Genomic DNA, 26,024 nt, shown 5'->3' on the forward strand with positions numbered 1-26,024 from the left:
AATCTGAGGCTTCTCAAGTCCCTGCTGTGACGTGGTGCAGTATTTGTGCTCTCCCGTGTACTCTAAGTCAGCTCTAGGTTGTGTTGTAGATGCTATGTAAGTAGTTGCTGTTATGCTGTGTTGTTTAGGAAATAATGACAGGAAAGAAGTGTACACATCTGTACAGACACGGCCACTGCAGGCCCGTGCATTTTCCATGAGGCTGGCTGAACCCACAGATGCGGAACTCGTGGGCATCAAGCGTTGACTGTATCATCAAATTCACCCCCTTCAAGTGCACGGTTCGGTGGTTTATAGCATACTCACAGGTGGTGCGGCCACCCACACTATCTTAGTTTAGAATGTTCCGCCATCCCAGAAAGAAACCCATGTCTGTTAGCCTCGCCCCGTCTTACGCACACACCCTCAGGGCTGTCGACTTTCCAGGAGGTTGGGAGGGTGCCCGCTTGCCTGCTCCGTGCCCGTTAGCCTCACCACACGCTCTAGGACCATCGACTTTGGAGGAGGTTGGGAGGGTGCCCACCTGCCCACTCCTCCACAGACGGCCCTGGCTTCACCTCGGCACCACAGATCTACACCGGACCCTCTGTGCCTAGGTCTGTGGTGGCTGCAAACATCAGGACCTGCTTCCTGCCAGCACATGGAGTCTCCTGTGCTCGCAGCGTCCGCTGGCAGCTGAGCACTGGCCATGTGGCTCTGAGCCCCAGGCCTTCACGCATGGCGGGTGGGCAGCAGGACAGCCCAGTCTGTCCCCTTGCACGCGTCAGGGTCCGAGCCTTTCCCCATGGCCTTGCTTCCCCCAGCCCGCGGGGTGAGAAGCTCCTGGATCCTAGGCTGCCTCCCGGTGTACTCCTGAGCTGTTTGTCTTATCTGGGGCAGGGGGACCCCCAGGGAGCAGAGTCATGTGGGGTGCTGAGCACCAGCAGGGCCTCAGCCTGACAGGGAGGCCTATCTCAGCCTGACTTGAGTCAGAAAGTGCCCCAGTAGAGGCCACGTGTAACTAACGTCATGTTTACCATCTTAACCGAGTGGAAATGTTCAGTTCAGTAGTGTTGGGCACACTGGACTCGATGGTGAAAGGTAGAATGCTCCCCCGAGATCAGGAAGAAGGCGAGGGGCGCGCTTGGTGCTGTGAATTTTCTATGGAACTTTTCTCATGTGTTGCAAAAATATATATAAAAAATCCAAAGGAGATTAATCTTCAGAAAAATTCTGCTAAATAGGGGTAATCTCTTTTAATATTTTGATATCCTTCCACTCTACGTCATTCAGATAATGTGTATTTATTTATTTTTTTATTTTTATTATTTTTATTTTTTGAGACAGAGTCTCGCTCTGTCGCCCAGGCTGGAATGCAGTGGCACGATCTCAGCTCACTGCAACCTCCACCTCCTGGGTTCACGCCGTTCTCCTGCCTCAGCCTCCCAAGTATCTGGAATTAGAGACGCCCGCCACCATGCCCAGATAATTTTTGTGTTTTTGGTACAGACGGGGTTTCACGATATTTACCAGGCTGGTCTGGAACTCTTGACCTCAGGTGATCCACCTGCCTCGGGCACCCAAAGTGCTGGGATTACAGGCATGAGCCACTATGCCCGGCCAATAATGTATATATATATATACTTTTTGTTTGTTTTGTTTTTGTTTTTGTTTTTTGAGACGGAGTCTCGCTCTGTCGCCCAGGCTGGAGTGCAGTGGCGCGATCTTGGCTCACTGCAAGCTCCGCCTCCTGGGTTTACGCCATTCTCCTGCCTCAGCCTCCTGAGTAGCTGGGACTACAGGCGCCCGCCACCGCGCCCAGCTAATTTTTTGTATTTTTAGTAGAGACGGGGTTTCACCGTGGTCTCGATCTCCTGACCTTGTGATCCGCCCGCCTCGGCCTCCCAAAGTGCTGGGATTACAGGCGTGAGCCACCGCGCCCGGCCAATAATGTATATTTTTTAGCTGTTTTTTTATTTTTTGAGAAAATGATATATGGTTATAGTAACATTTAAATAATATCAGAAAATGCCAAGAAGAGAGTAAAAACCAGAGGGAATGCCCCCACCACGCTATGATTTTTTTTTTTTTTTTTTTTTTTTTGAGACGGAGTCTCATTCTGTGGCCAAGGCTGGAGTGCAGTGACGTGATCTCGGCTCACTGCAACCTCTACCTCCTGGGTTTAAGCGATTCTCCTGCCTCAGCCTCCTGAGTAGCTGGGATTACAGGCGCCCGCCACCATGCCCAGGTAATTTTTGTATTTTTAGTAGAGACAGGGTTTCACCTTCTTGGTCAGGCTGGTTTCAATCTCCTGACCTCGTGATTGCCCGCCTCAGCCTCCCAAAGTGCTGGGATTACAGGTGTGAGCCACTGCGCCCGGCCGATTGTTGTAATGTCTTGGTGACACCCTACCAGGCACCTGGCCCTCAGACGTATGACACACGTGTACGTGGAATACACAGTGTCAGGTTGCAGCTGCCCTTCTCATTGTGGGCAGTATTCTTATTTCTGTGGGTGGCAGCACTGACAGGCACGGCCACCGTCGGTCCTTACTGCAGCATCAAGCTGTCCCTCTGCTAGTGTCCCCATTTGTAGATGAAGAAACTGAGGCCGGGCGTGGTGGCTCACACGTGTAATCCCAGCACTTTGGGAGGCCAAGGCAGGTGGATCATTTGAGGTCAGGAGTTTGAGACCAGCCTGGCCAACATGGTAAAACCTGTCTCTACTAAAAATACAAAAAAAAAATTAGCTGGGCTTGGTGGCGGGCTCCTGTAATCCCAGCTACTTGGGAGGCTGAGGCAGAAGAATCGTTTGAACCCAGGAAGCAGAGATTGCAGTGAGCCGAGATCGTGCCATTGCACTCCAGCCTGGGTGACAGAGAGAGGGACTCTGTCTCAAAAAAACACTGAGGTCAGGGAGGGTGAGATGGCGGTGAGAGCTCGGACTTGAACGCAGGGCCAACCCAGACAGGCCCGACCCAGAACAGCAGCCCTAACTCCGAGCCAGGTCTGTGCTATTCGGTAGCTCCAATGAGATGAGATTCCGCACTATGTAATTAATTCCCTTACGGTGTACAGTCCGACGGCTCTTAGCACACTCGGTGCTTAAAGTCACATCATTTTCACCCCCAAAAGGAAACCCTGTGACTATTAGCAGTCACTTTGTCTCCCCGCCTCCCCAGCCACAGGCAAACACAAATCCACGTCCTGTCTCTGTAGATTCGCCTGTTCCAGACATTTCACAGAAACGGGCCTTTTCTGCTTGGCTTCTTTAACCTTGCGTCACGTCTTCAAGGTCCATCCCAGCTGCAGTGTGTCAGTGCTTCCTGGCTTTTCACTGCTGAGTAGCGCCCATCACATGGACGGACCACACTGTGCTCATCTGTTTGCCCTGATGGGCCCCTGCTTGGTGCTTTCCACCTTGGGGGGCTGTGAATCGTGCTCCAGCCACATTCTGACCCCCGCCCGGCTCCAAGAGATGACCAGGATTGCCAGCTTCCTCACCAGCCAGGGACTCTGTGGCCTGCACATGAGCCCACCGTCTTTGCTGTGGTACCCTGTGCTCAGCCCGTGGCCTTTGTGCTGCCTCGCCCTGCTGCACAGCCACCCCCTGCAGCGCCCACCTAGAGGGCACTGGCCAGGAGCCTGCTTTCCCATGAGACCCTGGCACAGTCCTTTTCTCGTACCACGATGGAGGCCGTGAGTCACTGTGCGTTCCACAATGAGGCCACAAGTCACTGTGCGTTCCAGGCTCTCTGTGCACGCTGGGCTCTGCCACCCTACTCTTCAGGGTGCTGGTTGTCTGGGCACCGCTGAGCTCAGGCTGGCATGAGAGCCTGCTCTTGGGAGTAACAGACCTTTTGGTGCCTTTCCAGAGCCTTAAACATAATGTGTATAAGAAAGGCAGGGAGGCCGGGGGCAGTCACTCACACCCGTAATCCCATAGCTTTGGGAGGCCAAGGCAGGAGGATCACTTGTGCCTAGGAGTTCAAGACCAGCCTGGTCAATATAGCGAGACCCCGTCTCTACAAAACATTTTATAAAAAATTAGGCAGGCATGGTGGTGTGCACCTGTATGTCCCAGCCACTTGGGAAGCTGAAGTGGGAAGATTACTTCAGCCTGGGAGGTGGAGGCTGCAGTGAGCTGTGAGCACACCGCTGCACTCCAGCCTGGGCAACAGAGTGAGACAGGAAAAGAAAAGGTCAGGCAGTCCTGAGGAGTGGGGACTCCTGCTGCTGCAATCTGTTGATGGAACATTTTTCTTTTTTTTCTTTTTTCTTTTTTTTTTTTTGAGACGGAGTCTCACGCTGTTGCCCAGGCTGGAGTGCAGTGGCGCGATCTCGGCTCACTGCAAGCTCCGCCTCCTGGGTTCACGCCATTCTCCTGCCTCAGCCTCCTGAGTAGCTAGGACTACAGGCGCCCGCCACCGCGCCCGGCTAATTTTTTGTATTTTTAGTAGAGACGGGGTTTCACTGTGGTCTCGATCTCCTGACCTTGTGATCCGCCCGCCTCGGCCTCCCAAAGTGCTGGGATTACAGGCTTGAGCCACCACGCCCGGCCTTGATGGAACATTTTTGAAACAGAGGAGCCTGCTCTCTGGCAACCAGGATGGGTGAACGAGCGGGGACCTGTGCCCTCTGCCCTAATCAACTTGCCCGGGGCCTTGCCCCATGTCCAGCTCAGCTGCAGAACGGGCACGAACTCCTGAAGACAGCAGGGAAAGGAGTACGCCCTCATGAGGCTGCCAAGCAGGGGAGAGCCTGGGACCTGCACGGATCTGGGAAAGAGCGTCATTTCCGAAACACATCCACTTTGCACGTGACGGAAGCTGCTTCTGCCCAAAGTCAGCAGGTGGAGGCGATGTCCCTCCGTCCAGTGCCTACGTGGCGGCCCTGCGCCTCCCTCAGCATTTTTACTCTGACTTCCTTTGGTGATGGAGAAATGAAAAGAGCCCAGGTTGGGCATCTGTTGTATTCCATCGAATCTGAGACAACACCCATTTTAAGACTTTTTGTTTTTTTTTCCTATACAGGTGGGCTGTTGCTATGTTGCCAGGGCTGGTCTCACACTCCTAGGCTCAAGTGATCCTCCCACTTTGGCCTCCTAAATCATGCTGGGATTACAGGTGTGAGCCACTGCACCCAGCCCACATACCATTATTATAATATTATTATTATTAATTTTTTTTTTTTTTTTGAGACGGAGTCTCGCTCTGCCGCCCAGGCTGGAGTGCAGTGGCCGGATCTCAGCTCACTGAAAGCTCCACCTCCCGGGTTCACGCCATTCTCCTGCCTCAGCCTCCTGAGTAGCTGGGACCACAGGCGCCTGCCACCTCGCCCGGCTAATTTTTTGTATTTTTTAGTAGAGACGGGGTTTCACCGTGTTGGCCACGATGGTCTCGATCTCCTGACCTTGTGATCCACCCGCCTCAACCTCCCAAAGTGCTGGGATTACAGGTGTGAGCCACCACGCCCAGCCCCACATACCATTATTTTAGGAATCTTCAAGAAAGAAAAAAACTGCTGCAAATTAAACTATAATGTGACAGTGATTGTTTAAGACCCACTGACATTTCAGAAATGTTAACATAGGAAAAAATGTGTGTCTTAGAATTGGCATAATAGGACCAGCTGGGCGCAGTGGCTCACACCTGTAATCCCAGCACTCTGGGAGGCCGAGGTGGGTGGGTCACGAGGTCGAGGTGGGTGGGAGTTCGAGACCAGCCTGGCCAAGATGGTGAAACCCCATCTCTACTAAAAATACAAAAAAAATAGCCAGGCACCGTGGCAGGCACCTGTAATCCCAGCTACTCGGGAGGCTGAGGCAGGAGAATTGCTTGAATCTAGGAGGCAGAGGTTGCAGTGAGCCAAGATCGCACCACTGCACTGCAGCCTGGGCAACAAGTGTGAAACTCTGTCTAAAAAAAAAAAAAATGGCGTAATAGGGAGTAAGGGAATTAATACTCACTGAGCATATGGCTGGTGCTGGGAGCTGTACCAGCTATTACCCCACTACCTGGTGGGAATTTTACAGCAAATATGCACTGAGGAACTTATTTTTCTGTTTTACAAATGACTAACAATCAGAGAAGTTATACTATGTGCCCTGCATTGCTGAACTGGAATCTGGAATCCGCACAGCTGATCTTTCTCTCCACTCTGCTCTGCACGGACGAGGCAGCCCTGAGGAGAGATTCCACCGACGTAGTAGCCAGACATAGAAACTGTCCACAAATAGGCCGGGCGCAGTGGCTCACGCCTGTCATCCCAGCACTGTGGGAGGCCAAGGCGGGCGGATCACAAGGTCAGGAGTTCAAGACCACCCTGGCCAACATGGTGAAACCGTCTCTACTAAAAATACAAAAATTACCCGGGCGTGGTGGCGGGCTCTGTAGTCCCAGCTCCTCGGGAGGCTGAGGCAGGAGAATGGCTTGAACCCGGGAGGTGGAGGTTGCAGTGAGCCGAGATCGCGCCCCTGCACCCCAGAGCGAGACTCCGTCTCAGAAAAAGAAGAAGAAAACGCTCACAAATAACGTTGAGAAAAGACAAGCCTGCGTAAGATCCGGAAGCGCCACTGAAGGACATAAAAGCAGCCGCACGCGCAGAGGGTGGCGCCGCGTGCCCAGACCCGAAGACACGCCCTGCGAGCTGTCTGCTGACGTCACAGGCAGCCCACCGCTCCCACGGAAATCCATTCATTACCAGTAAAAATACCCCCATGCTTGTTGGAGATTTTTCTGGAACTCTGTGAATGGATCTGAAGTTGGTCCAGTAGAGGAAACATGTGGGAATATCCCAGAAAATATGGGGAGAGAACAAGCTTGCAGGATTCCACGTAAAACTGCGGCAGTTGAGGCAGGCAGCAACAAACCTGCGACACGAGCTCATGAGCTCAGGACCAAGAGCTAAGACAGACCTGGAGCCATGGGGAATCCATCTGTGTACAAGTGTGGCGTCTCAAACCGTGGAAAACGGGCGGATGAGTCCGTAAACATACTGCCTTAGTTGCTGCTTGTGTAAAATGAAGTCTAAGCCTAACCTCCCCGTAAACAGCAGTGATTTCCAGGTGGATTAAAGATCTAAGCACACAATTACGAGGACAACAGAATGGAGCCAGGCGTGCTGGCACCCGTGGTCCCAGCTACTTGGGAGTCTGAGGTGGGAGGATCACTTGAGCCTGGGAGTTCAAGGATAGAGTGAGCCATGATTGTGCCACTGTACTCCAACGTGGGGGACAGAGCAAGAGCCTGTCTCAGAAAAATAAGAATGTCAAGAAAGGATAGTAGAACTGGAAAAGGGACCAGGCGCAGTGGCTCACGCCCGTAATCCCAGCACTTTGGGAGGCTGAGGCGGTCAAGAGATCGAAACTATCTTGGCCAACATGGTGAAACCCCGTTTCTACTAGAAATTAAAAAAAAAAAAAAATTAGCTGAGCATGGTGGCAAGTGCCTGTAATCTCAGCTACTGGGGAGGCTGAGGCAGGAGAATTGCATGAACCCAGGTGGCGGAGGTTGCAGTGAGCCGAGATCGCACCACTGCACTCCAGCCTGGGTGACAGAGCAAGACTCTGTCTTAAAAAAAAAAAAAAAAGAAGAAAAGAAAAAATAACTGGAAAAGGATATTGGAGAATATTTTCATAATCTGAGCCCCTCTATGTGACCAAAGCCATAAAGGAAAATAATGACAACTGTGGCTAATGATGGAGACATCATTAAAATTAAAATAAAGGCCTGCACGGTGACGCACACCTGTAATCCCAGCACTTTGGGAAGCTAAGGCAGGAGGATCACTTGAGCTCAGGAATTCAAGACCAGCCTGGGCAACATAGGGAGACCCCCTCTCTACAAAAACATACAAAAATTAGCCAGGCATTGTGGTGCACACATGTAGCAGCCACAGACATAGCTGGAGTGAATTTTAGCTCAAGTTGAGTTTAGTGTATCACCTGAGAATCATGCCAACCACTCAGGAGGCTGAGGTGGGAGGAACGCTTGAGCCCTGGAGACCAATGCTGCAGGGAGTCGCGGTCGCACCACTGCACTCCAGCCTGGGCAACAGAGCAAGTCCTTGACGATTAAAAAAAGAAAAGAAGCCAAGTACAATAGGAATTGTCAGAAGATAAAACAGGAAATTTGGCCAGGCATGGTGGCCCACGCCTGTCATCCCAGCACTTTGGGAAGCCGAGGCAGGCGGATCACGAGGTCAAGAGATCGAGACCATCTTGGCCTACATGGTGAAACCCCGTCTCTACTAAAAATACAAAAATTCCCCAGGCATGATGGTGCATGCCTGTAGTCCCAGCTACTCAGAAGAGTAAGGCAGGAGAATCGCTTGAACCCGGGAGGTGGAGGTTGCAGTGAGCCGAGATCACGCCATTGCACTCCAGCCTGGTGAAAGAGTGAGACTCTTTCTCAAAAAAAAAAAAAGAAAGAAAGAAAGAAAAAGGAAATTTACAAGCTATACCAATAAACATCTGAAAAGATGCTCAATTTCAGAAATAATAAATAAATAAAGAGAAAATCAAGAAAACTTTTTCCCTAAAGGATTGAAAATAAGACAATCGAGGCTGTCTAGGGTGCAACAGGTGCTGCCCTACATGCCAGCCAGAGGTGATGGGTGCAGCCCCACCGAGCACTGGCAGGTGGCAGTGGCGGTGCAGCAGCAGCTGGAGGTGCAGCCTTCGAGGGAGCAGTCGGGCAGTCACAGGGCTGAAAAGTACCTCAAGCCCACACACAGGGACACCAAGTCTCGGGGGAGCAGGTGCAGTGACAGATGATGAGATATTCCCATAGAGAAACATGACAGGGCATTAAAAGCAACCAGGCCAGGGGCAGTGGTGCATGCCTGCCGAGGCAGGTGGATCATTTGAGCTCAGGAGTTCAAGACCAGCCTGGGCCACATGGTGAAACCCCATCTCTACCAAATACTTAGCTGGGTGTGGTGGTGCGCACCTGTGGCCCCAGCTACTTGGGAGGCTCACGGGGAGGACTGCTTCAGCCTGGGAGGTGGAGGTTGCAGTGAGCCGAGATCGCGCCACTTCACTCCAACGTGGGTGACAGAGCAAGACCCCATCTAAAAAAAAAAAAAAGAAAAAAAGGAACCAGGGTCAGGCACGGTGGCTCACACCCATAATCTCAGCACTTTGAGAGGCCAAGGTGGGCAGACTGCTTGAGCTCAGGACTTGAAGACCAGCCTGGGCAACATAGTGAGATTTCATTTCTACTAAAAAAACAACAAGAACAACAACAAAAAAAACACACACACACACACAAAGATTAGCCGGGCATGGTGGCATGCTCCTGTAGACCCAGCTACTCAGGAGGCTGAGGAGGGAGGATCTCTTGAGCCTGGGAGGTCGACATTGCAGTGAGCTATGATAGTGCCACTGCACTCCAGCCTGAGCAACAAAGTGAGACCCCGTCTCAAAAAATAAAGGCAACCAGGAACCTCAGCACAGGAGTGTCCCATGACATTGCTGAGCGGAACGCAGGAAGTCTCCCGGAGAGATGGATAATGTGGTCCCGATTTTGTTCTTTGAAACCTGTTGCTTATCTAGAAGGAAACCTGAGAGGAGAATATTGGCCGTTAGCAGCGGTTGCCCTGAGAAGCCGAGATGAGAGAGAAGGACATCTGCTCTTTGACTGGAAATTGCCTTATTATTGGAATTCCTGTAGCAAACAACCCTTTTGTCATCCAGATCAAGTGACTTTTCCACGCCGTTCTCCTTTCTGTGTGAAACAACCAAGTAGAGCGGAACCGCGTCCTCGCCTCTGCTGGTGTCTCCCGCAGAGCGTTTCCCTCGCCAGCCTCCCGTGCAGGGCAGGGGCCGGGACCCAGTGAGGATGCCTCGCCCGCCTCATGCTCCCCACCCCTCCTCTGCTTTCTGGCGTGTTGTCTCCGCCCTCCACCGTGCGGCCCTTGCTCCCGCTGTCTTCAGTCATCCTTCACCGAGGTCCTGCCCTACCCAGGCTGACCCAGGAGCCCAGGAGTCCAGCTCCAGGCCTGCATCTGCAGTGTCTCCCGCACCACTCTCTCCCTCGCCCACGATGGGGGGCTTTTGGAGGCTGGGCACCTGCCACACCCTGCCACACACACACTCCTCTTCACAGGCCTGCATCATGGGGGCTGCAGGGGGCCTGCCCTCCTGATGGGTGATGGGAGCAGAGGGGAGCAGGCTTTAGGGTCAGGGGTCAGCAACACAGCCCTGGACTGGACCACGGCGCCTGGGCCCCGTTCCCTGCAGGCTTCTGCCCGGGGGCACAGGGCACCCAGACCTGCTGGAGGCTGCTCCTGTTCTCTCCTGCCCTGCAACATGGGAGTGGCCAAAGCGTTGCTGGGTTTTCTGTAATAAGCATTTCTTTATTTTGTTGTGTTCCAGTCACTAATTGACCTTTGTCCCTTCCTCCCCCTGCCTCTTTGTGCCTCGCTGGACACGCCAGGGGAGTTCTCAGGTGAGTATCTCTCTCTCCTGTCTCCCCTCTGTGTGGGAGTGGGTGGACGGGGTACGCCCCGAGCTATCCCGTCACCGTGGCTGTGTGGACTGCCCCCCACGTCGCCGCAGCGCCTGTGCTTCTGCTCGCAGCCACCGCCGCTCGGAAGCTTGTTCAGTTTGCTCCACCAGCCACTTGACAATGACCTGGATATCCAACCCCCCCTGCCTGAGGAGTCCCCCGTGGGCCATTTCTGAAGGCCCTGCAGAGCCCTGAGACACGCACAGCAGTGACGGGACATGGCCAAGGCCAGCTCTGGGGCCCCCCCTACTGTCAGGCACACCCCAGAAGTCAGGGGTCCTTGAGGCCCCCGCCAAGCCCAGCCCGGGGCCCCTCCCCACCTCGGTGGACAGGTTGAGTCCTGCTCTCTGGCCGCACAGCAGGAGGCTCCGAGGCCCCACCCAGAGCGGGGTGGACCACTCAGAGGCTGTCCAGGTACAGCCCCCCAGCCTCCAGGCACAGCCTGTTCCCACGGGGTGCCTTCCGTCCTCAGCCCCACCCAGCCCGGCATTTGGGGTGAGCTGTTAGCTGCCTGCCCACAGGTGACGTTGGCCTGGTAGTCTTCATGGAACCCCAAGGATAAACTTTCCAGAAGGAGTAGCTGGCTCCATCCCATCTCCTGCCCTCTAACTCCCTCCTGCACCCACCCTAACCCAGCAGACCCAGCTCTGAATTCCTCCCAGCCTGCTGTCCACACGGGCTTAACGCGCTTCTCTTCTCTCCCTTTCTCCCTCTCCTCCCGCCCTGGTTGCCCATCTCCTGTGGGACGGGGACGGCTCCCTAGTGCGCGATGATTTCTTTGGTAAGGCTGAGGCCCCGCTCCAGCGCGCGTCGCTCCTCCACCCCCACATGGTCTCCTGCTTCATGAGCTGTTTGCTTTGTTCTGCATGATGGGGACGGTGTTGGGGCCGCCGGGGTCAAGGGGGCAGCCCTGGGTGAAGCTGGCTCTGTCCAGGCTGCCTCTGGGCTGTGGGAGGTGGCAACTTCCCCCAAGGGACAGACTTGAAGGCCTGAGGAGGGCAGCCCCAGCCTCTCTGAACCCCCAAAAGTGCAGGGCAGACCCTGCCTATGGGGAGGAAGGCCCATGTTTGAGGCAAGGGAGGTCATAAGAGAGACAGCAGGCAGGACCCCTGAGTCCAGGTGCAGAGGCGTGTGATGCTGTCTCTTGACTACGGAGACAGTGGGGGAGTGTGTGGGAGGGCAGGACCTTGGAGTTTCTTTCCATCCTTTTGGGGTTTCTGGGGCATGCTTGCAGGGAGCTCAGTCCAGGTCCACTTGGGGCCTGGTGGCAGAGGAGCCATCAGTCCTGCCAGGGAGCCAGGGAGCCCTGTCCTCACAGCCGCGCCCCATCGCTGCATCCTAGCCCTGCTGGCCCTGCCGTGAGGGCCAGGCCTCTCCTCGCCCACCTGTCCCCTCACCGCAGCTCCAACATCACTCGCCTGAGGGTGGTGGCTCTGAGAGGGCCTGCCTGGTGACGGACCTGCTGAGGGCTCTGAGGTGGCGGCACAGTGGCCATTCAGGGGCCTGCATCCGGCCAGCCGGCCTGTGACATTGGTCGGACACAAGAACCACCCCTAGGCCTGGGAGCCTGCTCTGTGCGCAGACTGGGCCCGGCGTGAGCCCCCCCCTTCATGGCCCCTGCTCCCTGCAGATCGGGCGTCACCCCCAGCCAGCTACCCTCTTCAGAAGCGTTGCCCTGAGGCAGGTGCGGCGGCATAAGGGTCCTGTCTTGAAGGGCCCAGGTGAAACCTCCACACCTTCTGTTTCAGGAATGGGCAAAGAAGTGGGGAATCTGCTGCTGGAAAACTCACAGCTTCTGGAAACCAAGTAAGAGTGCCCTTCTCCTGTGTGGTGGGGCTGAGGCAGCCCTCCTCACCAGGGCTGGAGAGTGAGCTGGGCCAGAGGGCGCCTTGGGGAGGACCTGACTCCATCGCCAGCAGCTGTCCTCATCTGGGGCGGGAGGAACTTGGAGCAGGGCTCCGCCTGGTTTCTTTAGGAAGCTTATCTCCAGGAGCCTCTAACGAGGGTGACTGTGGAGTTTAGCTCAGATAGGGGTACGGTCTCCCATTCAGCCACCTTCTTGACCAGGCTGTGCCTTCTCCAGGGCAGAAGTGCAGGCGCCCCGGGAAGGCCCCTTCACGTACCCGTATGCCACGCTCGCAGCGCTCCCATCTTTCTGCTTTTTCCAAGAAATGCCTTGAACGTGGTGAAGAATGACCTGATTGCCAAGGTCGACCAGCTGTCCGGGGAGCAGGAGGTGCTGAGGGGCGAGCTAGAGGCTGCCAAGCAGGCCAAAGTCAAGCTGGAAAACCGCATCAAGGAGCTGGAAGAGGAACTGAAAAGGTGAGGGTGGGGCATGGAAAGCCGGTCACAGAGGGACCCCGGCCTCAGGGTTCCAGAGTGCCTGCCTCCTCCAGTGCCTGCTCTCCAGCCCGAGTGGCTTTGTGCACAGCCTGCCTACCCCCAGCTCCAGCTCACAGCCACTCCACCCCAACTAGCCGAGTGGGGCCGTGGTCTCCTCCTGAGCCTCCTACAGCGCACACTGGGCCTGTCTCATGTGTGCCTTCCCAGCATGGCGTCATGTGGGGCTCGGCTGCAGCTCCCACCATCCCACTCCTCCAGCCCTTTGATCAGCCAAGGTTTGGCCACGGTCCCTGGAGAGCTGTATGTTGGGGCTCCAGCCCTTCTCTGATGGGCAGAGGACATGTGGGGGCCCCGAGACCATGCCTCTGCCCAAGAAGGGACCCAGATCTGCTCTGGGTTTGCCAAGCCAGGGCCCCTGTGCTTCACCCTCCTCTGCATTCCCAGGCAGCCAGGACGGAAGGCTGGGCTTCAGGGTACTCGTGCAGCAGTGGCGCAGGCCACCTGCCCCCAGGGAACCAGCAGAAGCGTTCAGGGCCCTGAATCAGATAGCTGCTGCGGGGGTCCCTGTGGGGAGAGCCCCCAGCCTTGCACAGAGACAAGGACACAAGTTCGGGGCAGGCACTGCCCGCTGTGTGTTCCGGAGGCCCCTGGGAGGCCCTCATCCTCCCTACCTCCTTCCCTTTCCCGCAGAGTGAAGTCCGAGGCCATCATTGCCCGCCGTGAACCCAAAGAAGAGGCGGAGGATGTAAGCAGCTATCTCTGTACAGAATCGGTACATCCACTCTTCACTCTTCACAGGCGGGGCGGCCACCATCCACTATAAACAGGCAGGGCGGTCACCATTCACCAATCACAGGCGGGGCGGTCACCATTCAGCATTCACAGGCAGTACATTTCACTATTCACACACGGTATATCCTACTATTCACACTCAGGGCATGGGCATGGGGGACAGCTCCCGGGGACTCACCGGCCCTTCTGTCTCTGTACAGAATCAGTATAGCCCACTATTCACATGCAGGGCTGGGGGCACAGGCAGGGGGCCCAGGCGGGGTCCTGGGGACTCGGAATCTTCTGGGCTGACAGCTCTCCCACCCCTCCTGGATAACACCTGACCCCAACGGCATCATCTGCTGCCCCACTCCCGAGACCACATAGAATCAGAACCAGGCCCTTGGGCAGGACCACAGCCCTGGCAGGATGCCGGTCACCTGTCAGCACCAAGTCCTAGTGCATGCCTTTTGTATAGTCACAAGCGGGTCTCCCTGGCTCTGCAACCTGGCCAGTGCTCCAAGTCAGTCACCTGCTGTCCCCTTTTCAGGACCTACCCCACCCCTGAGGAGCCCAGGAGGCCCTCGGGCAGGCTCTCTGCTGCCTGGGCATTGCCAGCCCTCCCCTTTAGAACCACCACCCCCTCCAGGGGAGAGGCCAGAGGGAGCACTGCCTGTCAGTGGGCCCCTGGCCTCCTTCCTTAAGGAGAGCAGGCCCAGCCCCAGGGCAGATGCCGGCCTCACCTGCACTAGCTCAGTCACCTGGGGGCTGTGGTGACGATAAAGTGAGGTTGTATGTCTCAGGCCATCCCGTGCACCCCGCACTCCCCACGGTCTAGGAGAAACACAAGTGGAAGGCGAGTCATGTCCCCCCCCACAGCCTGTCCTGCATGAGCCGAGGGTGCCACCGGTCCTGGGCCTCTGCCCCTTGTCACGGCCTGAGGCTGGATGTGCACCTGCAAGCACAGAGTGCTGAGTGCCAGGGGCCCTGTGGGGACTCGCACTTCCTCACTCCCTGGCAGCTCTGCTGAGCAGCCCTGGGTAGGGGAGCAGACCACAGACCCCACGTGGGTCTGTCAGAACCCAAAGTGTTCAGCCGGCTGGACCCTTCCTAGAGCGTCCCATCTACTCATTTCACACTGGAGCAGTCCCACCTGCACCTCACCTGAGGCATTTGGGGCCTCCACGGACATGCAGGGAAAGTCACCCACATCGTGCCTCTCACGCGTGTCCTGGCAGCCCTGGCAGGGTCAGGCTGACTCCAGGTTCCCCTCCCCCCTTGCTGACACCCCTCAGGCTTCTTGCCTGAGGATCTGCAGGAAATTGGTACTGAGATCCACCTATACCTGGAGGCCACGACCCTGCCCCGGTGGAGGCACCCCAGGAGGAAGCAGGTGTGACCCGGCCTCCAAGGCTGGCTGATTGAGCCTCTGTGCCTCTCCCCTCCACAGGACAAAATCCCCATGGCCCAGCGCCGCCGCTTCACGCGGGTAGAGATGGCCCGTGTGCTCATGGAGCGGAACCAGTACAAGGAGCGGCTGATGGAGCTGCAGGAGGCCGTGCGGTGGACCGAGATGATCAGGTGGGAGTTGCGGCCACCCCAGGAAGGGCTGTGGGGTCATCCCTGATGGCAGAACTGCGGCTCCCTCCTCTGCACCTCCCTGTCTTCTGGGGGGACTGAAGGGTGCTGGGTGCTTCCTGGTGGGAGGCCAGAGAGTACCAGGCAAGGGAGGCATGAGGGTGCTAGCAGGCTGCTCCCTATGCCCTCTCCCGCAGAGCATCCCGAGAGCACCCATCCGTCCAGGAGAAGAAGAAGTCCACCATCTGGCAGTTGTAAGCTGGGGGCCCCAGGGGGTGTGGGCAGCAGCTGCAGGGGAAGGGGCAGGGAAGTTCCCTGGTCCTCTGCCCACCCCTCACCTCCCTGTGCCTCCGGCAGCTTCAGCCGCCTCTTCAGCTCCTCCTCCAGCCCCCCTCCGGCCAAGCGCCCCTACCCCTCGGTGAATATCCACTACAAGTCGCCTACCACGGCCGGCTTCAGCCAGCGCCGCAGCCATGCCATGTGCCCGATCTCGGCGGGCAGCCGGCCCCTGGAATTCTTCCCTGATGAGTGAGTGTCCCATGGTCCCCACTAGTGGCCTGCAGTGGGGTTGGGGAGGCCCTGTCCTGAGGCCCCTCCCCTCCAGGACCTGAAGCGGGACTTTGAGGGCAGCCTCCACCTTGCTGGCCACATGCCAGGGGTCGTGACCTCTCCCTGCACACTGCCTGCCCCTCCCTGCAGCGGGGAGCTGGGCTGCTTTGGCTCCGAAGTGTTTGGTTCAGGATGTCCCTTGGCAGAGGCTGTGCACACCAACAGTCAGGGGGCTGCGCTGGGCTCCACGGTGGCCTCTGCAGCAAGGAGCCATTTCAGACGTATGTGCAGCAAGGAGTCGCTGGTCGCGCCTGTGCCCTGGCGGCACTCCAGGTCCCGGTCTGTGGAGCCCTCCGTGACTGTGGCCGAAGAGCAGCCTCTGGGCCGAGCAGGTGCCAGCTGTGGCCTGCAAGCCCAGGGGCATACCCGGTGCTGGGAAGGCCACCCTCCCTAGCTAGGCACTCGGTGGCCGGGAAAAGGCGAGGATGGGCCTCCCTGCCGTGACCTCCCCCAGGGCAAGCCTGGGGCACTGTGGGTGCCTGCTGCTCGGCTGCCGCTCACCCTGGACAGAGACATCACCCATCATTCTTCCACTCAGCGACTGCACGTCCTCCGCCCGTCGAGAGCAGAAGCGCGAGCAGTACCGCCAGGTGCGTGAGCACGTGCGTAACGACGACGGCCGACTTCAGGCCTGCGGCTGGAGCCTGCCCGCCAAGTACAAGCAGGTGCGGGCGGGGCGCTTCGGGGACAGGGCGGGGCCCCGCGGGGGCGGGGCGTGAGTAAGGGGCGGAGCGTGAGTAAGGGGCGGAGAGAGGGCGGGGCAGTGCCGGGTGTGGGAGGGGACGACGGGCGGGGAGGGGATGACGGGCGGGGAGGGGCGGGGCCTGGCAGGTCCTAGTAAGCCCCCTGGGCAGGGGTCTGGAGGGTCGGAGGAGGAGCCCTGCGGCTCCGACGCCCCCACCTGCCTCCAGTCTTGAGGTGGCTCTGCCGCAAGAAGCTGGCAGCTCGGCCTAAGGTTTCTGGAGGGATGGGTAGGAGCCATGGCTGGTGCCCATATCGCCTCCCTGCTCCCTGCAGCTGAGTCCCAACGGGGGCCAGGAGGACACGCGGATGAAGAACGTGCCGGTGCCCGTGTACTGCCGCCCTCTGGTGGAGAAGGACCCCACCATGAAGGTGAGCGGGCGAGGACCCCGTTCAGGCCGGCTGGGCAGGCGGGAGGCTGGGGAGCGCCGGTGACACCCGACCCCGGCCCTGCCCTTGCAGCTGTGGTGTGCTGCGGGCGTCAACCTGAGCGGATGGAAGCCCAATGAGGACGACGGTGGGAATGGAGTCAAGCCAGCGCCAGGCCGCGACCCCCTGACCTGCGACCGCGAAGGAGACGGTGAGCCCAAGAGCGCCCACGGGTCTCCCGAGAAGAAGAAGGTGAGTATGGCGGAGGCCACCGGGCACCCTCCCTGGCTGAGTCTCAGGACAGCTCAGCTGCAGAGCATGCTGGGAGTGAGACACAGGACAGCACCCGGAAGCAGGGCGGCACAGGGGCTCCTGGACTGCGGGAAGCAGTGTCTTCCCTCCCCAGGACTGAGCCGCCTTCTGGGTTTTCAGTAGGAATCTTGGCCCACGTGGCTGGGAATGGGGCTGCAGCTGGGGCGGCCCTCCCCTCCCCTCTCCGAGTGCCATCCAGCAGTCTCGGTCCCCTGGCTGGGAATGGGGCTGGGGTGGGCCCTCTTCCCCTCCCCCTCCCCTCCCACCTCCCTCATCCCCTCCCCCTCCCCTCCTCTCCCTTTCCCTCTCCCCGACCCCCCAAGTGGCCTGGAGTGGCAGAGCTTGCTTCCAAGTGGTCGGAGGCTTAGTTTTATGGCCCAGCTTGGGCCTCTTGGAGCTCAGCGGCTTCCTCTGTGGAGACGAAACCATGTATGCAAGCGCTTTAGAGTGCAGTCCTGAGTCCGCATTGCTCTGGCCCCGGGAAAGGACAGGCATGTCCTCTCAAGCTACAGTTAAGGCTGGATCCTGACAGATTCTGGGAGTCCCATGGCCCTGTGCTCCTGCCGGGTAGCCTCAAGCTCGGGCTCTGACCTTGATCCCGTGCCCTGAAACAGGCCAAGGAGCTCCCTGAAATGGACGCCACCTCCAGCCGGGTGTGGATCCTGACCAGCACCCTGACCACCAGCAAGGTGGTGATCATCGACGCCAACCAGCCGGGCACCGTGGTGGACCAGTTCACCGTCTGCAACGCGCACGTACTGTGTATCTCCAGCATCCCTGGTGAGTGGCTGGAGTGGGCGTTTCCACTTGGGCGCCACTCCCTTTTACTAACAAGCTAAGTAAAAGCCCAGCCACACAGCACCCACCTTCTCGGGGTGTCCTGTGGACACGGGAACATGGCAGTGGACAGTGGGAGGGGCGACACCCAGTCTAGTGAGGCCCTGGGCCCTGTTTCTGGGAGGAAGCTCGCAATGGCCTCGGCCTCTTCTTCCTACCTACTCGGGACCCCACGCTCACCTGGTTAGAGGGCGAGGGGTAGGCACGGCCCGCAGCTTGAAGCATCACTCGAGGACCACAGGAAAACATTTCCTCATGCTGAATGTGAAACCTCCAGTTGGGCCGAAATCTCACGGCCTCACCAGCGGCTAAGGGGGTGTGGGTGAGGAGCTTCATGTCACCCCTGTGAGCAGTAACCTTGGTGATGTTCTGGGCCAGCCCCAACACTGGGAGGACGAAGGGGTGCTGAGGGCTCTGCCAGGTCTCTGGTGTGAAACCACAGGGCCATCTGGGTTCTTGAGGGTCTGCCACAGGATCACAAGTTGTTTGCTCCCAGGACCAGGGTCTTACTTCTCAGCTTCCCTGGCCCAGGGGCCCACCCAACAGAGCAGGCTTGCTGGAGTCCCAGGCCTGCAGGCAGAGGGTCCTGGGTGGGCTGTGGGTGGAGCCATGTGTGGAAGCTGGGTCTGCTGGGAGAGTGGGAGGCCAGCTCCCACTCCCTCTGCCCCTGTATGAGTGCTGGGCACACCCTTGCAGTAGTGGGTTCCCCAGCACAGGCTGATGGGCCGTCCCTCTCCCCAGCGGCCAGCGACAGCGACTACCCCCCCGGGGAGATGTTCCTGGACAGCGACGTGAACCCAGAGGACCCGGGCGTGGACGGCGTGCTGGCCGGTATCACCCTGGTGGGCTGTGCCACCCGCTGCAATGTGCCACGGAGCAACTGCTCCTCCCGAGGGGACACCCCGGTGCTAGACAAGGGGCAGGGTGAGTCCTGGGCGAGTTTCCCCCATCCCCTCATTCCCACCTTTCTGCCCAGCCCAAGCTCACCTCTCCTAACACAGGGGAGGTGGCCACCATCGCCAACGGGAAGGTCAACCCGTCCCAGTCCACAGAGGAGGCCACAGAGGCTACGGAGGTGCCAGACCCTGGGCCCAGCGAGCCAGAGACGGCCACATTGCGGCCCGGGCCTCTCACAGAGCACGTCTTCACTGACCCGGCCCCCACCCCATCCTCTGGCCCCCAGCCTGGCAGGTGAGCAGGAGCGGAGGGGAGGCTTGCAGAGGTGGGAAGGGCCTAGGGGTCTTGGGGCAGGTGCATGCCCCGTGGCCCCCCTGGAGCCACCGTCCTTCCTGCAGTGAGAATGGGCCAGAGCCTGACAGCAGCAGCACGCAACCAGAGCCGGAGCCCAGCGGGGACCCCACAGGAGCAGGCAGCAGTGCTGCACCCACCATGTGGCTGGGAGCCCAGAACGGCTGGTAGGAAGGGCCCAGGGCAAGGTGGAGGGAGGGTCCTGGGTGAGTCCCTCGCCCATTGCCACTTCTTTCTACAGGCTCTACGTGCACTCGGCTGTGGCCAACTGGAAGAAGTGCCTGCACTCCATCAAGCTGAAGGACTCCGTGCTGAGCCTGGTGTGGGTGACCCAGGCTGAGGGCCGGGCGTCACGGGGGAACAGGGCGGAGGGGGCCTGCACAGCCTGGCCCAAACCAGGCTCACCGCATTCCTGTTTCAGGCATGTCAAAGGCCGTGTGCTGGTGGCTCTGGCGGACGGGACCCTGGCCATCTTCCACCGTGGTGAAGGTGGGGCCTGGCAGCACGGGGTGTGTGGGTGGCAGCTGATGGCCCTGGCAGTGTTTAGCCAAGGGACTCCTGGGGTTCCAGGCCTCTCCTTAGCCTGGCAGTGGGTATCTCAACCCCTGATATCCTGAGCAGAGGTGGGGCCCAGCCAGGCCTGAGCAGGTGTTCGGGGCTCCCTCCAGATGGCCAGTGGGATCTGAGCAACTATCACCTAATGGACCTGGGCCACCCGCACCACTCCATCCGCTGCATGGCTGTTGTGTACGACCGCGTGTGGTGTGGCTACAAGAACAAGGTGCACGTCATCCAGCCCAAGACCATGCAGATTGAGGCGAGTGCTGGCCAGGGCCCCCAGGGAGGGGAAGAGGCTCCTGCCAGCCAGCAGCTCTCCGGCACCTTCCATACAGAAGTCCACAAAGCCCTATGTGGGTCTCATCCTCCCTATACTGCCTATGAGTCAGGCTCGAACAGGCACAAAGCAGGCGCAAAGAAGATCTGAGGGGGCTATAGGTGGCCCTGGGGCTGTGGCAGGTTTGGGGCTCCCCACTTCCTCTCCTCTCCCCAGCCCTGTTGATGGGCAACCATGACTCCACAGAAGTCATTTGACGCCCACCCGCGGCGGGAGAGCCAGGTGCGGCAGCTGGCGTGGATCGGCGATGGCGTATGGGTGTCCATCCGCCTGGACTCCACCCTGCGGCTCTACCACGCACACACGCACCAGCACCTACAGGACGTGGACATTGAGCCCTACGTCAGCAAGATGCTGGGTGAGGGGCCATGCCAGGTGGGGTGGCGGGGGGCTCAAGGCCAGCCGCCCTGACCACTCTCCCCCCACAGGCACCGGCAAACTGGGTTTCTCCTTCGTGCGCATCACAGCCCTGCTTGTCGCGGGCAGCCGGCTCTGGGTGGGCACCGGCAACGGAGTGGTCATCTCCATCCCCCTGACAGAGAGTGAGTGGCATGCACCCCTGCAGGGGCAGTGGTGCTGCCAGAGGTGTCCATGGGTTCCCGGGGGTGGCTCTGCAGGGCCACATGGGAGGGTGCCTCGCTGCCCCTTCGCTGACCCCTCTCCTCTTCTCCCATGCTCCTCCTGTGTCCCCAGCTGTGGTCCTGCACCGAGGCCAGCTCCTGGGGCTCCGAGGTAAGCCCAGCCACCTCCTGTCCTCCCACGGAGCCTCTCCCACCCTCCATCTGTATGTGGGCTCAGCGCCTCTGGGTTCTCTCCCTGCAGCCAATAAGACATCCCCCACCTCTGGGGAGGGCGCCCGTCCTGGGGGCATCATCCACGTGTACGGCGATGACAGCAGTGACAGGGCGGCCAGCAGCTTCATCCCCTACTGTTCCATGGCCCAGGCCCAGCTCTGCTTCCACGGGCACCGCGATGCTGTGAAGTTCTTTGTCTCGGTGCCAGGTGAGACTGGGCCCCTCCTGCCATCCACATCCCCTGCACGCCAGTGGTTGCCGCCTCCCCCAGGAGGCCACTGTCCTGAATCGCTTCTGCCATCCCAGGGAATGTGCTGGCCACCTTGAACGGGAGTGTGCTGGACAGCCCAGCTGAGGGCCCTGGGCCAGCTGCCCCTGCCTCGGAGGCCGAGGGTCAGAAGCTGCGGAACGTGCTGGTGCTGAGCGGCGGGGAGGGCTACATCGACTTCCGCATTGGTGAGCGGGGCCCAGGGACGGGACTGAGGTTGGGCGCGGGGGGAGCCTGGCCCTCACTCTGCTGCCTTGCCTGCAGGAGACGGAGAGGACGACGAGACGGAGGAGGGCACAGGGGACATAAGCCAGGTGAAGCCCGTGCTGTCCAAGGCGGAGCGCAGTCACATCATCGTGTGGCAGGTGTCCTACACCCCCGAGTGAGGCCGCTGCCCTGCCTGGCCCGACCTGTACATAGGACCCCCGACCACCTGACCCCCGCCTGCCCTGCGGGGTAGCCAGCCAGGCGCCGCCGCCCCTCTTCTAACCTCTCAACCTGCAGCTTTCACCTGAGTCTGGTCCCCTCCAGCGGGCAGGGAGTGCGGGGATGCCCATCACCCCTCCGGCAGGCAGGGAATGCGGGGATGCCAGTCAGCTGGGAGGAGAAGGGAGGGGTGCTTCCACCCGAGGGGAAGATGCTCTCGGGACAGTTTCCCGGGCGGCTCCTGGCCAGCTTCCAGCCCAGAGTCCTCAAGTCCAGGGCACCTTGGGCCCAGCGCAGGCAGGACCCAAGGTGGCCCTGGCTCCACCCTGGGCCTCTTACTCCCCAGCACCCCTGGAGGAGGCAGGGGCTCCCCACCGCCGAGGCTGCCTGCCCTGGGCCCACCTCTGCATGCTGCTCATGGGGCCACCCTGCCTCCCGGGCCCTCACTCTGCCTAGGGGAGCTGGGCCAGGCACTAGCCTTTGCCCAGGGAGGTGGGCCTCGGGCTGCCCAGGTGCCTGCACCCCAGCCGGCCTTCTCTGGGGCCTCCCCGTCCTCAAGCCTCTATCCTCTGTCTGTCCCCCCCCCCCCCGGCTGTCCCCTGCCCAGGGAGCTGGCATGAAAGCACGAGGCCCAGCTCCCTCGGGCAGCTGCTTGAGAAGAGAGACTGCTACCCCATCCTGCCCACGCGGGCAGGCTCTTGCCGTGTCCCCCCAGGCTCTGCCTGGGCAGAAGACTCACCTTGGAGGAGTGGGCCTTGGAGTCCTGTCCCTCCCAGAAGCCCCCAGGGTGGGATTTCTCAGGCTGCCAGGGCAGGCCCAGGCCTCAGGAAGAAGGGGAGGCCCCTGGCCTCTCCGGGTTCAGTCCTAGGATGCAGGCTCAGCCTCAGGTTGATGGGGGATAATGTGCTCCTGGGGCCTGCCTCCTGCACGGGGCTCCACGGAGCCCAGCTCCCAGACACGCTACTAAGTGCCTAGGGTTGCCCGCTGTGGCCTGCTCCCCGGGAGCAAGAGGCCACCAAGCAGAGGCCCATGGGGCTGAGGATGGAGCCGCCCCCAGCCGACTCCAAGCCCGTAGCGGGCAGAGGCCACCCTGGACTGCTCTCCCTGTCCAGCCGGGCCTCGCTGGCCTACTCCTACCTTCCAGGCCCACTGCACTCCTGTCTGGGAGGCCCTGATGAGGGCAGCCCAGCTCCCGCACCCACCCCCAACCAGAGAAGCACAGATCTTGGGGAGCTGCCCCACAAGCCCCGCTGGCCACCGTGGGCTGCAGCCACTGCGCTGCTGGCTTCTCCCCACCATCCCTGCCACCTCCACTGTGATGTATGTCTGCTCCCTCGTCTGTTCCCCCAGGATCTCGAAGTGACTCCGGGCTGAGCAGTGGTGCGGCTGGGGGAGGGGTGACGATTCTCCTCAGGCTTTGGCCCTGCAAGCAAACCCACATATCTGCTCTGTATGTAATAAACGTCTGTTTCTGGACCCAAACCGACACGAAAACGAGGACTTCACTTTATTATAAAAAGAAACGTTGGACCATGTTGGGCTGGGCACCAGGACAGTGTCCTGGCACGTTTCCAGGCGAGCCGCGCAGGCTCCTGGAGCAGCTCCTCGGGCAGGAAGCCCTGTACGCCAGGGATTGGAGAGGCCCGCGCCACCCTCGATGCAACGTCCTGACAGGTGGATGTTCCAAGCGCTGCGGGGTGGGGCCAGAAGCCCGGCCACCTGGGCCCTGGAGAAGGCTGGGGTGTCAGAGCCTCTGCGAGGCGCACCTGCCGGGCTACTCATACAGCCAGTGCCCGGCGCTGTCCTCCCAGCACAGGAGCTCGTCTGCGCGGAACCAGAGCGCGATCTCGCGGCGGGCACTCTCCACCGAGTCGCTGCCGTGAATCAAGTTCCTGAACGGAAGAGGCGCGCGTGAGCGCGGGAAGGAGAGCTCCGGCACGGGTCCCACGAAGGCCGAATTGGGGGAGGCCGGACGGGGCTGGGCCCGTCCCCGGGGCGAGCCTTACTTGCCAACCTCGATGCAGAAATCCCCGCGGATGGTGCCGGGCGGGGCGTCGGCCGGGTTCGTGGCCCCGATGAGCGCCCGCGAGGTGCGCACCACGTCCAGCCCCTGCCATACCTGTGCGGGGGACGGGGGCGGTATCACGCAGGGGTGGGGTCCCGGGGCCGTCCGCCCGCTTCCCGGGCACTCACCATGGCCACCACCGGCCCGGAGGCCATGTACTTGACCAGGCGGCCGTAGAACGGGCGTTCACGCAGCTCGGCGTAGTGCTCGCGCAGCAGCTCCTCGGAGGCCTGCGGAAGGGTCAGGCCGCCTGCGCCCGCACCCGGCACCCAGGCGTCCCCAGGTCCCCAGGTCCCCGCCCCCCTTCCCCCCACACCGCGCCCCCGCTCGCCCACCGCGCCCCGCGCCCCCACCTGCACCAGCTTCAGCGCCACCAACTTGAAGCCCTTCCTCTCGAAGCGCCGCACGATCTCGCCCACCAGCCGCCGCTGCACGCCGTCCGGCTTCACGGCCAGGAAGGTGCGCTCGTGTGCGCCGGTGCAAGCTGCGGGGCAGGCGGGGACGTGGCGTCAGACCGGCCCAGCACCGGCCGCCCACCCCCCGCCCGCGCCGCTCCGCTCCGCTCACCGGCGGGGAAGAGGTTGGCGAAGATAGTCAGCACCAGGCAGATCATGATGGCGGTGCGGGCGCGGGCTCCGCGGGGCGGGGCGGTGGCGCCCGGGGCGGGGCCTGCGCTTAAAGAGGCCTGGTCCCGGCGCGGCGGCCTCCGCGGACGCACTCAGGGAGGCTGCTTCACTTGCACCCCGGAACCCAGCAGCCGTGGGGGGCCAGAGGGCAGCTGCGGAGGCCAAGTCTCCTCCAGTGGCTCGGACACTAACTGTATCCCCCACAACCCGCCCAGGTGGTTCCACCCACGCGGCGCCCTGCTCCGCACCGCCCGAGCCCCCGCCCCCCGGCCAGGGCCAAGACCACAACATCAGCCCTTCTCTCCCCGGTCCTAAAGACAGCGCGCAGACACCGCAACCCGGGGTACTTCTTTTCTCTTTATTCCCTTTCATAGCTTCTGCCGGGATCCAGGCAAAGAGAGCACTAATGGGGGAAGGGGAGTTAGCGCTTCCCGCTTTCCCCAGCGTGAGCCTGCGGAGTTGGTGTGGGGGCAGCAGGGCCAGAGGAAAAACATAGGTGGCGATTTGCCCCAGCCCTCCCCACTAAAATGCAGATCCTCAGAAAACGTCGCGGAAGGTGACCTCCCAGCTCCGAGGGGCAGACTCGGGTGTAACGCGAAGACGGTTTCTTTCATCAACAAGATCCCTGCTGCCTCACAGCCCCTCAGGCCACCCTCTGGTTCTGGCATTCTAGACGGGGGTGCCCTTGGCCCTTCCTTTGTCCTCCTGTTTTGCAGGGTAGTCCCAGGGTTCCATGCGTGTTCTCTGCACATTCAGCATGGGCTCCTCGGTGCTAGTGTCTCCATTTTTCTGTCGTTCTGCGAGAATCATGGCCCGGAGGAGCGGCGGGTACGGCACGGAGGCCAGGCTGTCCTCCGGCGCCGGCGTGAACGCGGTGAAGGCCTCCTCCTCGTGCTTGGGCACCAGCCGCCAGTCATGGTACATGACGTGTTCGATCTCCCGCGCCTCGCTCTCCGTCTTCCCTGATGAAGGAAAAGAGGTGTGCTGCACACACATTTGCTGTGCCGTCGGTGGTCGGCATCGAACTGCCGGGCACCCGCTCTCCACCAGCTCTCCCGAGCCTTACCTTTGAAGGTCAGGATGCCCCAGGCCCTCCCGTGGTCCAAGTTCTGCAAAACCAGAGGGAAGCGAGGTCAGCTCGCAAGGCTCTCGGCCCCCGAGATCAGGAGGTGGGAGCCTCAGACACGCAAACCTGCAGGGAGGAGGGGAGGCGGGGAGACCAGGCGGCTGCAGGGGCGGGGTGCGGACGGGGTGCACGCACCTGCGCCGTGTAGTCGGGCTGCACCCGCGTGAGGCGCCAGTAGCACGGCTCATCGTGCTGCCACAGCCAGGACTTGCGCGTGACCAGGCGGCCCATGCCGAAGAGCGGGAGGCGGCCGAGCAGCTGGAAGAGGCGGCTCTCGCGGCGCACGTCGGCCCAGGCCCGGACCGGCAGCCGGCGTCCAGAGAACGGCCGCGTCAGGGTCTCGTAGTCCACAGCGTACAGCTGCGAGTCGCGCGGCCTGTTTAGTTTCTCCCGCAGGGCGCGCACGCGGCGGGCCAGCTCCGCAATCAGCCGCGGACGCACCTTCTTCCGCGCCATGGCGGACCCGCGTCCTCAGCGCTGCGGCCGGAAGCCGCCGGAAGAGGCCGGTGTCCCAGGCTAAAGTGTTC

At 60.3% G+C, this 26,024-nt stretch overlaps 3 protein-coding genes across 16 annotated transcripts in view; 1 reads left to right on the forward strand and 2 right to left on the reverse strand.

Annotated features, from left to right (window-relative positions):
• LOC105485837 (mitogen-activated protein kinase 8 interacting protein 3) overlaps positions 1-23,166 on the forward strand; it is a 62,310-nt gene extending 39,144 nt beyond the window's left edge. For 7 of the 13 annotated variants that reach the window (XM_071083871.1, XM_011748384.3, XM_011748377.3 and 4 more), the window contains 24 exons: positions 10,418-10,429; positions 11,253-11,270; positions 12,238-12,295; positions 12,659-12,811; positions 13,523-13,604; positions 15,054-15,184; positions 15,379-15,435; positions 15,539-15,709; positions 16,329-16,455; positions 16,808-16,903; positions 16,994-17,152; positions 17,827-17,992; positions 18,791-18,973; positions 19,051-19,240; positions 19,345-19,464; positions 19,539-19,619; positions 19,719-19,786; positions 19,966-20,114; positions 20,379-20,550; positions 20,621-20,734; positions 20,886-20,924; positions 21,015-21,194; positions 21,293-21,442; positions 21,519-23,166. In XM_071083871.1, coding sequence (XP_070939972.1) covers positions 10,418-10,429; positions 11,253-11,270; positions 12,238-12,295; positions 12,659-12,811; positions 13,523-13,604; positions 15,054-15,184; positions 15,379-15,435; positions 15,539-15,709; positions 16,329-16,455; positions 16,808-16,903; positions 16,994-17,152; positions 17,827-17,992; positions 18,791-18,973; positions 19,051-19,240; positions 19,345-19,464; positions 19,539-19,619; positions 19,719-19,786; positions 19,966-20,114; positions 20,379-20,550; positions 20,621-20,734; positions 20,886-20,924; positions 21,015-21,194; positions 21,293-21,442; positions 21,519-21,640 — 2,798 coding nt within the window. In that variant the 3' untranslated portion in view covers positions 21,641-23,166. The remainder of the gene's footprint in view (positions 1-10,417; positions 10,430-11,252; positions 11,271-12,237; positions 12,296-12,658; positions 12,812-13,522; positions 13,605-15,053; positions 15,185-15,378; positions 15,436-15,538; positions 15,710-16,328; positions 16,456-16,807; positions 16,904-16,993; positions 17,153-17,826; positions 17,993-18,790; positions 18,974-19,050; positions 19,241-19,344; positions 19,465-19,538; positions 19,620-19,718; positions 19,787-19,965; positions 20,115-20,378; positions 20,551-20,620; positions 20,735-20,885; positions 20,925-21,014; positions 21,195-21,292; positions 21,443-21,518) is intronic. The other 6 variants (XM_011748376.3, XM_071083873.1, XM_011748380.3 and 3 more) reach the window with 4 other exon arrangements.
• LOC105485839 (NME/NM23 nucleoside diphosphate kinase 3) lies at positions 23,165-24,575 on the reverse strand. 2 transcript variants are annotated; one of them, XM_071083883.1, is made up of 5 exons: positions 24,313-24,575; positions 24,099-24,229; positions 23,874-23,975; positions 23,695-23,799; positions 23,165-23,572 (listed from the first exon to the last, which is right to left on the reverse strand). In XM_071083883.1, exons 1-5 carry the CDS (start codon positions 24,356-24,358, stop codon positions 23,459-23,461), a joined length of 498 nt encoding a protein of 165 aa, XP_070939984.1. In that variant the 5' UTR covers positions 24,359-24,575; the 3' UTR covers positions 23,165-23,458. The 2 variants fall into 2 exon arrangements, with proteins under 2 accessions (XP_070939984.1, XP_011746691.1); XM_011748389.3 differs by having other exon boundaries at positions 23,687-23,799.
• Positions 24,576-24,709: 134 nt separating this feature from the next.
• Positions 24,710-26,001, reverse strand: LOC105485840 (mitochondrial ribosomal protein S34). The gene is made up of 3 exons (XM_011748390.3): positions 25,633-26,001; positions 25,438-25,480; positions 24,710-25,333 (listed from the first exon to the last, which is right to left on the reverse strand). The coding sequence occupies exons 1-3, from the start codon at positions 25,951-25,953 to the stop codon at positions 25,041-25,043; spliced, it is 657 nt and encodes a 218-aa protein (XP_011746692.1). The 5' UTR covers positions 25,954-26,001; the 3' UTR covers positions 24,710-25,040.
• Positions 26,002-26,024: the final 23 nt, after the last annotated feature.

This window comes from Macaca nemestrina, chromosome 18 (assembly GCF_043159975.1).
Source record: "Macaca nemestrina isolate mMacNem1 chromosome 18, mMacNem.hap1, whole genome shotgun sequence".
NCBI lineage: Eukaryota > Metazoa > Chordata > Mammalia > Primates > Cercopithecidae > Macaca > Macaca nemestrina.

Coding starts and splice junctions, on each gene's coding strand:
- LOC105485839 (XM_011748389.3), bottom strand. CDS start 24,358: ATGATCTGCCTGGTGCTGACTATCTTCGCCAACCTCTTCCCCGCCG. Junction 24,230..24,312: donor CGCCAACCTCTTCCCCGCCG/GTGAGCGGAGCG, acceptor CCTGCCCCGCAG/CTTGCACCGGCGCACACGAG. Junction 23,573..23,686: donor TTCTGCATCGAGGTTGGCAA/GTAAGGCTCGCC, acceptor TCTTCCGTTCAG/GAACTTGATTCACGGCAGCG.
- LOC105485840 (XM_011748390.3), bottom strand. CDS start 25,953: ATGGCGCGGAAGAAGGTGCGTCCGCGGCTGATTGCGGAGCTGGCCCGC. Junction 25,481..25,632: donor AGCCCGACTACACGGCGCAG/GTGCGTGCACCC, acceptor CTGGTTTTGCAG/AACTTGGACCACGGGAGGGC. Junction 25,334..25,437: donor GGGCATCCTGACCTTCAAAG/GTAAGGCTCGGG, acceptor TTCCTTCATCAG/GGAAGACGGAGAGCGAGGCG.